This window comes from Aspergillus luchuensis, chromosome 5 (genome assembly GCF_016861625.1).
Source record: "Aspergillus luchuensis IFO 4308 DNA, chromosome 5, nearly complete sequence".
NCBI lineage: Eukaryota > Fungi > Ascomycota > Eurotiomycetes > Eurotiales > Aspergillaceae > Aspergillus > Aspergillus luchuensis.
Window position 1 is genome coordinate 1133144 of NC_054853.1, and position 11706 is coordinate 1144849.

Sequence of the window (11706 nt, forward strand, 5' to 3'; positions counted from 1 at the left end):
ACGGGGGGTTCCACATCGAAACGGAATATTGTACTTTCGATCGAGGTAGTGGAGATGTCTTCCATAACATCTTCAGACAGTATACCGTGAGAATTACTTTTGCAAGCCGAGCAAGAAGATACAGTACTGTACAAAGATCATTCACGAACTTAAACATAGACTAAATGGATGCACTATGAGCTCGATCTCTCCGTATCCTTCTCATAAACCTGTCGTTGGGCAGTAGGGGAATAGGTAGAACAGGCGGGATTGAATCTTATGGGTACAATACATAGCATACAGCCGGTCTCGAAATTTCTCTGACCTTCACACACATGCCAATTATGTTCCAGCCCCACTGCCAAGGGCTTAGCGCGAGCCGATTATTTGAGCAATTTTCGGTATAAACGTTAGTTACGTAAATATGCACTTAATTTTGAGTTGTACCATTATCCAAATTGACAGCAACCGTCATTTGCAAGCGGGTGGCTCTCTATAACTCTCCCACTAAAGTCTTGGCAATGGGGCGCGAAAACAATTGTTATGTGTTGCAGGGTCAGTGGAATTTCGAGACCGACTGTATCCCCTTGAGGTATTTGGCTAGGTACTGTAGTGTGGAACTGCTATATTGTATTGGATCTGTCTCCGATTCTCTAAGTGTACCATTTGCATTGTTGCGACTGTTTCTTGAACGTGGGGAGGAAAAATGTCGGGACGGGCCGAGACGCGAACCCCTGAACCGCCCGACCGCGACGAACGCGAAAACTCGCCACCGCGATTGGTGAGGCCGAAACGCACGACAAGACCACCAGCCCACTATGCTCAAGAGCAAGAGATCGATACGGAGCAGAGAAACACGCGCTCCCAGCGGAAGAAGAAGAGCCAGGACGTCGAGATGAACTACACAAGCAGGAGCTCCACAAAGTCAAAGAAGAGTTTGGCGCTGCCCTCGCAGAGTTTCGACATGAATTACAGACCCTGGCGAATCAACCCTCGACACCGCAACCCCACCCCGAGTCATGCGCTCAGAACAGCCACGAGGAGATCCTTCGCGAAATCCAATCCTTGCGCATTGCAGTCAATCCTTCGGAATCCCCGTCCTATGCAGATGTCGCCCGTACTCCCCCCACCAGCCAACCGAGCAATATACGGACTCTCTCATCATGGAACACGACACCGACTACCTTCACCGACACGTTATATTGCACGATAGACACCTCGAAGATGGCAGATACTGCAAACGAGAGACCATCGGCAGGTTCAATTAGGACGGCAGTTGAGGCCGAGATCCGGACAATGGAAAACTACACGAACTGGCGGTGCCGCGCTGTCACCGTGGACCCGAAGAACACCAGCCGGATCAGAATTGCCTGCCGAGACGAGGCTGAACACCAGCTGGTTAAGAAGGTGGCGGAATCCAAGGTCGGCGCAGGAGCCCGAGTGCTTCGTGACGAACTCTACCCGATCAAAGTCGACAGCGTCAACAGAACTGCAGTGCTTGATGAAAACGGTGACATCCGAGCAGGAGCTGCGGCAGCCTTTGGCGAAGAGAACGAAGCTTCCATCGCTAAGATTGCATGGCTCAGCAGAAAGGAGAATGCGAAGGCCTACGGGTCAATGGTCGTTTATCTGACCAGAGGCGGTGATGCACGGAGGCTCCTGGCCGACGGGTTCTTCCACGCTGGGGGAGAATCCGGCGTGACCAGCACCTTTGAATACCGACCCCGACCGATGCAATGCTATAATTGCCAAGAGATAGGGCATAAGGCGTTCCAGTGCAAGAACGCGCAGAAATGTGCAAAATGTGCCGCGGAGGGCCATCACCACAGTAGCTGCGATCAAACGATTCCAAAGTGCATTCCATGCGGAGGCCCTCACGAATCGTACAGCAAACACTGTCGGAAGCTCTACCCATCGCATCATGAATAAGACTCTTCGAGTTATTCAACTGAATGTGAGAAAACAAGGGGCAGTGCACGAGAGCTTAATGAATGACGAAGAGACTCAGAACGCGGTGGCGTTAGCGATCCAGGAACCCCAGGCGAGGAGGACTCAAGGCCGGCTCTTGACTACCCCGATGGGACACCACAGATGGACGAAGATGGTTCCCTCTACTTGGAGGGAAGGCAGGTGGGCAATTCGAAGCATGCTCTGGATTAATAAAGATGTCGAGGCGGAACAAGTGCCAATAGAGTCCCCGGATCTCACGGCTGCGGTTATTAGGCTTCCCGAGCGACTGATTTTCATGGCATCAGTTTACGTGGAAGGGGACAATGCCTCAGCTTTGGACGACACATGCAATCATCTACTCAACGCAATCACGAAACTACGGCGAGATACGGGTGCGGTGGTGGAGATTTTGATTATGGGAGACTTCAACCGGCATGACCAACTCTGGGGAGGAGACGACGTGTCTTTGGGAAGACAAGGTGAAGCGGATTCAATCATCGATCTCATGAACGAATATGCCCTCAGCAGTCTCCTCAAACGAGGCACAAAGACATGGCATGGCGGAGGATACAGCGGGGACTGCGAGTCGACGATCGACCTGGTCCTGGCCTCGGAAAACCTGACAGACTCCGTGATTAAGTGTGCCATACTCGGGACGGAGCACGGCTCGGACCACTGCGCTATTGAGACCGTCTTTGATGCGCCCTGGTCGCTCCCAAAGCATCAGGGACGACTTCTGTTGAAAAATGCTCCATGGAAAGAGATCAATGCCAGGATAGCGAACATTCTTGCCGCCACTCCTGCGGAGGGCACAGTGCAGCAGAAAACCGACCGGCTCATGTCGGCGGTTTCAGAAGCGGTGCATGCGTTAACACCAAAGTCAAAACCATCACCATACGCGAAGCGGTGGTGGACCGCTGATTTAACGCAGCTCCGTCACATACACACATACTGGAGAAATCACGCCCGCTCTGAGCGACGGGCGGGACGAACAGCACCCTACTTGGAGACGATGGCCCGAGGCGCGGCAAAACAATACCATGATGCCATCCGGCTGCAAAAGAAAAAGCACTGGAATCAATTTCTTGCCGACAATGATAACATATGGAAAGCAGCTAGATACCTGAAGTCGGGAGAAGACGCAGCGTTCGGGAAGATCCCGCAGCTCCTCAGAGCGGATGGGACCACGACCACTGATTATACGGAGCAGGCAGAAGAATTGCTGGCCAAATTCTTCCCGCCCCTGCCGGACAACATTGACGATGAAGGGACTCGACCACAAAGAGCGCCAGTCGAGATGCCTGCCATCACGATGGAGGAGATCGAACGACAGCTGATGGCGGCAAAGTCTTGGAAGGCACCCGGCGAAGACGGTCTGCCAGCAATAGTCTGGAAGATGACTTGGCCCACAGTCAAGTACAGAGTCCTGGATCTCTTCCAGGCGTCGCTGGAAGAAGGCACGTTGCCAAGACAGTGGAGACATGCAAAGATCATACCGCTCAAAAAGCCGAACAAAGAGAACTACACCATTGCCAAAGCATGGAGACCGATTTCGCTCCTCGCGACGCTGGGCAAGATACTGGAATCCGTGGTCGCAGAAAGGATCTCACACGCGGTGGAGACTCACGGGTTGCTCCCGACCAGCCACTTCGGCGCCCGAAAGCAGCGGTCCGCAGAACAAGCACTCGTACTCCTGCAAGAGCAAATCTACGCGGCGTGGCGCGGCCGACGGGTCGTGAGCTTGATCAGCTTCGATGTCAAGGGAGCCTACAATGGAGTGTGCAAAGAACGGTTGCTTCAAAGGATGAAAGCGCGAGGCATACCGGAGAATCTACTCCGGTGGGTTGAGGCGTTCTGCTCGGAACGAACAGCGACCATCCAAATCAATGGGCAACTATCTGAGACCCACAGCCTGCCACAGGCTGGACTGCCGCAGGGCTCGCCGCTATCCCCAATCCTGTTCCTTTTCTCCAACGCAGACCTCGTACAACGACAAATCGACGGCAAGGGAGGTGCGATTGCGTTCGTAGATGATTTTACCGCGTGGGTGACCGGACCAAGTGCGCAGAGCAACCGGGAAGGTATTGAGGGAATCATTAAAGAAGCGCTTGATTGGGAAAGACGAAGTGGGGCAACTTTTGAAGCAGAGAAAACAGCCATCATACACTTCACCCCCAAGGCTTACAAATTGGACCGGGAGCCCTTCACCATCAAGGGACAAACGGTTGAACCCAAAGACCATGTCAAGATTCTGGGCGTCCTGATGGACACAAGTCTCAAATATAAGGAACACATCGCAAGAGCAGCGTCCAAGGGCCTTGAGGCAGTGATGGAGCTTCGACGACTTCGAGGTCTCTCCCCATCAACAGCGCGGCAGCTATTCACATCGACAGTGGCCCCTGTAGTGGACTACGCGTCTAATGTCTGCATACATGCATTCAAAAATAAGGCCACGGGGCCGATCAACCGAGTCCAAAGGGTGGGAGCACAGGCAATTGTCGGGACCTTTCTCACCGTTGCAACCGGCGTCGCGGAGGCAGAGGCTCACATTGCCACGGCGCAACACCGGTTTTGGAGGCGGGCCGTGAAAATGTGGACCGACCTCCACACGCTCCCGGATACTAATCCGCTCCGCCGAACTACAGCTCGGATCAGGAAATTCAGACGGTTTCACCGTTCGCCACTGTACCAGGTGGCAGACGCGCTGAAAAACATTGATATGGAAACACTGGAGACTATTAACCCGTTTACCTTAGCACCATGGGAGACACGTATGCAGACTGATGGTGAAGCAGTGCCGGACCCGCAGTCTGCACCGGGTGGATCAATGCAGATCGCGATCAGCAGCTCGGCACGGAACGGGTTTGTAGGATTTGGGGTTGCAATCGAAAAGCAGCCACCTCGATATCGGAAACTGAAATTGAAGACCTTTTCCATGACACTGGGCGCAAGATCAGAGCAAAATCCATTCTCTGCAGAGCTAGCGGCTATAGCTCATACATTGAACGGGCTGGTGGGACTGAAAGGTTTCAGGCTGACGTTGCTCACAAGCAACAAAGCGGCGGCCCTCACGATACAGAACCCTCGACGACAGTCAGGCCAGGAGTTCGTCTGGCAGACGTACAAGTTAATAAACAGACTGCGGAGGAGAGGAAACCATATCAGGATACTTTGGGTCCCTATTAGCGAAGACAATAAACTGCTGGGCCTAGCTAAGGAGCAGGCCCGAGCCGCAACCCACGAGGACGCTATCCCACAAGCACAGGTCCCCAGAATGAAGTCAACAACATTGAATCTCGCACGATCCCAAGCAGTCACCACAAAAGCCTTGCCAGAAGACGTAGGAAGACATGTCAAACGAGTGGATGCCGCACTTCCAGGAAAGCACACCCGACAACTGTATGATGGATTATCGTGGAAAGAAGCGACCGTGCTGGCTCAACTCCGGACCGGCATGGCAAGATTAAATGGGTATCTTTACCGGATCAATGTCGCGCAGACAGACCAGTGTGCATGCGGACAAGCAAGAGAAACCGTGGAGCATTTCCTCTTCCGTGTCGGAAGTGGACTACGCAACGGATCGCACTGCTACAATGTACTCGAACTCACCGGGGCAATCTCTCCCTCTGCCTGGGCGGGAAATCGCCTTCCGATGATCAGCAATGGACGCCGAACTTGGAGGCAGTACGAGCCTCAATACGATTTGCCATCGCCACGGGCCGACTCGACGCCACCTAACCATGTCAACCAAGACAACGACACCCTTTCCCAACTAACCTACACCAACCACCTTGTGCCAAGAATGGTAGACGCGCTTCAACTGCCGAGGATAGGATGTTGAACACTTGAAGAAGCGCCTTCAAGCCAGTCTACTAACAAATATACTAACCCACAGGGATTCCTACGATAGTGACAGCTGAGAGGACATATACTGAAAGGATCTATGTATGGGCTCGAAGGAGATACCGCAGATGTACATTAGACTTCGTGTTGATAGATTAGTGATAGTTGCCCTTTCGGCTGAGCCGCCGGGCGTTAATGAATTGTGTGTGTGTGTAACATGGCCGGAGAGGGCAAGGATATATTCCATCGAACGCAAACCCAGAACGAGAGAGTCTTTGCGGACCAAATATCGACTGCTGGAGAAGGACATCCGACGGCACCGCCATCCAAATTGCAAACCCCCATCGCGGCTCAGGCGTCGCATCCCCCCGAGACAGGATCATCGCCAGCGGAAAGCTTGGCCCAGTCCTATCTCGATCGGCACCCCCGCGCCTTCCGAGCATCGTTTAGACGACCCGAGCGCGGTAGCGATGCCGGCGATGAGGCCACGGACCCCTACACGCGTATCCAGTCACCAGAACCAGAATCAGACCGCACCGTCGACCCGGGCTTCAAAATTGACCTCCCAGTTTTCAGCCGAACGTGGGAGCCACGTGTGTTTGATGCGTGGGCTTGTTGAAGGCTGGGGTAATTCTCCCGGTAAGAGCATGCCCCCGTGCCGTGATCGAAGCCCTCTGACACTCACAACCTTCTTAGGAGCAGGAAACGGAAGTGAACGGAGAGCATCCCCTCGGGCATCAACTATATCTGACAAGATCGATCGGCTGTGGCGGTCGGCAAATCGTGTCTCTGGTCGCACGAGGCAGTAGGCACGAGCCGTGACGGAGACATGCTGGGAGAACTCTCCGCCAGGGTTCTCCAAGGTGGGACAACATACCGCGGCAGCTGCGCTTTTTCTCGTCCAACTCTTTGTGCTGTGACCAATTGCCCCGTTTTCTACATCAGTACCTGGTATGAATTTACCTCATGAAGCTACCTGGTTGTGTTCAAGGTTAGCGCATCATTGCTTTTATATTTGTCTTGTGGAATAATAAAAACTCACTTCTGCCCAATACTCTTTGATATGGTACGGGCAACATATAGCACTATTGACCCTACATACATGAAGATGATGGCCACGCAGAACCTTTAACTATGAGCGGCGTTCACTCCGCTATCTATCTAGGTTTGCCGAACATACAGATATCACTATAGTCATGTGCTGAGCTCGTTTCTTTATGTACCACCCCAGATGTGGAAACCTGAGGACGTAATATCCGTTAGGTGCGCGTGCGATTCCTTGGGGTTTTGTCAAGTTGAACATAGTTTCGGGCCTTCCTGAGCACCTCCTAATGTCACCAAAAAGCGCGTGGCCCCCACGGTCGGGCAAGCCGTCCCAAATCATCATACACCAGAACTCTTATTATAACGTTCTGTTTACAGTAAGTTATCTCAGCCATATAAAGTTTACAAGGCTACGTTATAAGCGTACATATTATAGTGATATCTAATAATGATTTTCTGGAATGACTTCCCCGAATATTTACATCAAATAACGCAGCCGCTAGATCGATTACGTGTATTTCGATCGTGTTCTATAATAGTCAGTATATATACAACTAGTTTCGAGAAAAATAGCAAGAATAACTAAGCTATTCAAAGGATAGAGCTATATGCTGATAAGAACCTCTATGGGCTTGCTACCATTGGATATAACAAGTACCAAAAGAGCAGCTTGTATGCGGCATTACAGGATAGGCCGAGCGATCGTTTATTACGTTATGTTGGTAGCCCAAGGGAACAACGGCTGACCAAGACCGACCGGAGGTCGGACAAAAAGACATTTCCCGCCTGGGCAAATGCTGAACAGATGCCCTAAGAGTATCAAGGTATGCAACCGCTCTTAAAAAAAGACCGTATGGTAACTTGACCATGTCTCATCCAGCTCCCCTATCAGGTCTTCGATAAGAGCTGGATCAGGCAGCTGAAAGGGCTACCAACATGAACTGAAAAGCGCAGAATCACGCCCAGCTTGGTCAAACCGTCTTTCATGTGGGATTGAAACAATGCTGCTGGTTGAAGAAGAAGCAGAACTGGGAAGTCAGATTTCGACATGCGCTGAGTATCTACTGACCTGATCGGGCATTCTGGGTCACAGATTGACCTCCAAACACCAGCGACCACCAGCGGGGAATGTCGCCTCTTCAACCGAGCACAGCACAACCCTACCTGGTCATTACCGGCGAGCTTAATCGCGAAACCTTAAATCGGTGTTCTTGTCGGACTATTTGCCCACTTCAGACCCACCGGGCACGCGAATACCCGTTTCGTCCACCTCGCTTGGTTACCTCATGGTTGCGGGACCTCCTATCGAGAAAGCCTGAAATGTCACCAAGTGCCGCGCACGGTACCGTGTTCAGCCATCCCTGAGTGCAATCTATCCAACAAAATGCTCAGGTACACATGATGACCGTTATAAGAAGGGCAAAATCCCCATCTCCCTTCCGGATTGACCCTGCATGTCCAGGCATTCGCTCCTTAGTCTGAGACCGTTAATCCAAAATGGGCTGACTGGGACGAACCATACGCGTGGGCATAGGCAGAAGAACGGTGCACGCGACCCGTAGGACCGCGCAGCTGGTCAATGGGCGTAGGCACACAGGTAACAGACGAAGCTTAGGGGGGAAAACGTTCACGTCTTGGCAGTTTAGCGAAGTCTACTTGGGAATATTCGAACCACACAAGCAAAATCTGTTGAATGGGCTGCATCAATTGATACAACCGCTTTCCGAGCGGCGTGATGTTTCAGAACTCTAAAAAGAACCGTTCACGTTTGTTGCAGAAAAACGTGAAACACAGTAATGGTTGAGGTCTGCGACAACCTGCTTTGCTGCTGGTCAAAACGCCGTGGGCTAGTTCCTCGCCCAGAGCGGTCAAATGTCAACAAGACTACAGAAATCTTGATGCTTTCCTGAATTGGGGCCGAATTGCCAAGCAGACTCAATGCAGCCAGTTCATATTGCCGCAAAGAGCAGAACTGCCCTTTAGTTGAAGGCGGGTCTGGAACCGACGTGACCTTGACAGGTCAGCACCCTCTCAGTTAACCGATGACCTTTGCATTTGCGATTGTGGTTTTGACGGCATCGAACAGGATCAGAAGCTTGAGTTCGCTCGGACGTACACGAAAAGTCGTGCTGTCGACCAGAATGATTAAGGTTGTTGCCATATCGGCAGGTGGCCGACCTGGAATTTCCGCGCGAAGGGAAACCGGAGAGGACCACAGCATAATTTCTGCTCAAGGGCAATCTCTAGCCGATTTTTAGAGGTCTTCAATTTGCCCACCTGCTTGCTCCAGGAATCGGTAACTCAATTCAAAGACAAGGACTAGTCTGACATGAGAATGACTAACCTACAGCGCAGCGACGAGACATTACCCCGAGAAAAACTCTCGCGGTTTACTGTTACCTTCTTTATATGGGATTCCCAAGTTCCAGACCTGGAACCGGCCCAGCATCCTATTTCCACTTACGCAATCCGAAAACACCTCCACGTATGTCTCTATCATGCTCTCAGGCCCCATCGGTTGGTAAGGAATGCATTTTACGGTTGTCCATAATCACACCTCTGGCTGAGTCGCCGTCTCCCCTCTCTTTCCGCACGTGGAGTACACCTGTGGCAACCTCAAACAATGCCGCCCGCAGATCCGGGAAGTGAAGGTCTTTACTTCGATCACGCAAATCAATGTTTTCGGATAAACATAAGGCTAAGAGACGAGCGGGAGTTGAATGCTCTACGCCGGTTGGGAGTCGGAACAAACCAATTGATATCAGAATAATTCTGAATCCAATGTATTTGGTTGAGAACATCTAATGCGGGTTCCAGCGCGGGTATCACTGGGCTCTTCTTTAGGATGCCGTAAGAGGGTGAGGGTCAGATTCTAGGTAGCCTGTATCATTTCACTGTTTCATCAGCTTGCACCAAGGGTTCCTTTATCGTATCCATCGACGATTTTCCTTCTTCTGATAGCTGGGAAACGCAAGCCAGGGATTTCAGCACCAATAGTTACGGGCCGCGTACAGGCTACTTAAACTGATCGCACTTAACTTGACGACTTTCAAGGTCGATTACTTTATATTGCCACAGGACCGTCAAGGTCACACTCAGCTCCTTGGTCGGTCCATGCTTGGAACCATGGTATCGACGTTAGCGCCCATTCGGAGCTCGTGTGAGAGCAGTCCCAGGCCATTGACAAGCGAATAAGTCCCGTCCCATAGCATTACAAACACACCTGCCATTGCCCTTAGAGAGGTGTTGAGCCGCATTATCCAGGCTTGAAACTAAAGTTGGGTAAACTATATCTATAATACGCTACCGTGCAATGTCATACGAGAATTTGAGCTGACGGAGAGCTATGATAAGCTGGAAGAACACGTGAGGAGTCAAGAGAAAAGAGTATTTGCCTGCACAAAGAGTGAGCTGCATCGCAGTAGAGGTTTCCGACCCTTACGACAAAGCCCGTCGGTCAGATCTCTTCTTCGAGGATATAGTGGAAAAGTCATCCCAAGCGGGGAGGATAGCAATGGGACAGTCCTGCGTTACATTGCCCGGAAACTGTTTTGTACCGCGCTAATGTACCAGCTGCTGGAAAGCGAGAGCAATCTGCTCTGTTGATCCCGAGAGAAAGGGATCAGTTTTGAAAAGGAACTTCCACACTAGACCACATCCGACCGTCTGCGGCGTTGGCGGTTGGACAAATCAGCTGTGCAGTTGACCAGAGATACTTCTCTGGGTTGGGTGAAGTGGGTCTCCACGTCCGCGAGTGAGACGCGAGGTGTCTGTCCCCGCCCCTCCCCCTGCTTGAACATCCCCAACCAATACTGTACTCTGTGCCCATCGAAGCTCCACCGTGTGTTTAGGCTATCTTGTCACAGGATGATCGGCATATCCTTGTGTGACATGGGAGCTGAATCGCAGTTAGCGCTGCCTTGCGACGCAACAAGTTCGTGACCAGTCCATTGCCATTTATCTTCTCAAACCCATTTTCAGATTAGTCCTGTGGGAAGGGTGCATTGCGTGAGACCTTTGTTTTCCCAATACCACACTACCCCACGCAGTTACCACAGTCGCGCTGCCCGTCTCCCCGCCCCCTTCAGGGTTACCTGATAGGGTGGGAATGGAGGCCTTGATGCTACGCAACGTCATAACAACGCCCATAGCTCTCAAAGCCAAGTTATCTGGAGCACCTCGCGTGTCTGCATCCGATTTTGGAACCAGTACTGCAGCATGGTGGTTCCTACGGCAGGGTCTCGGTAGGCTAGGGCTGAGCCAGTGGAGTCTCTAGATCTGCTCGATTTTCCTTGTCTTGCTGTATAGTCTTCTGGGCTTTTCAAACAGAGTTGTTTTGTCTTACTCTCTTTCTTTCAATCTCTCTCTGGCCCCCTTTCTATTTCCCGTCGTAGTCTATTTGCTTCAGCGAATGTTTGCTCTTTCAGAGTTGCTTGTCGTAGCTATCCTGTCGTTCTTCTCCTTCCCAAACCTTGAGGAATATCGTGCTACATGATGGCCCTCTTTTCGGTCCAAGATGGCACGGATGTCCAACCTAGCTTCATCCTCTGTTCACCAGCCATGTCTTCAACACCCCGAGCAGACCTTATTAGACAGTCCCATTTTTACAAAATGGTATACCAACTGAACCGCTAAGACGAAGCAAGCAATTGCTGCTTCCCGCGACTCCTGGATCGTGCAGACTATCACGGGCAAGGATCAACCAGTAACCAGCAGGTAACCCAACGTATTCGGACCCATCGACGGCTCCTGTTGATATCTTGATCCCGGATATCCCACTGCGGTGCTATCTTCCTTCCTTGATACAGTAGTCGAGTGACATATTCTTCAATCCTGCGGCAACTAGCGCAGGCCTTGTAGTATTCTGGGAGCGCAGTGCTTCTGCGTTCG

At 51.6% G+C, this 11706-nt stretch overlaps 1 protein-coding gene across 1 annotated transcript; it reads left to right on the plus strand.

Annotated features, from left to right (window-relative positions):
• Window positions 1–5989: 5989 nt before the first annotated feature.
• Window positions 5990–6391, plus strand: AKAW2_50408S (uncharacterized protein; the record flags this gene model as incomplete). The annotated part of the gene is made up of 1 exon (XM_041690223.1): window positions 5990–6391. The coding sequence occupies one exon, from the start codon at window positions 5990–5992 to the stop codon at window positions 6389–6391; it is 402 nt and encodes a 133-aa protein (XP_041543829.1).
• Between the last annotated feature and the right edge of the window lie 5315 nt (window positions 6392–11706).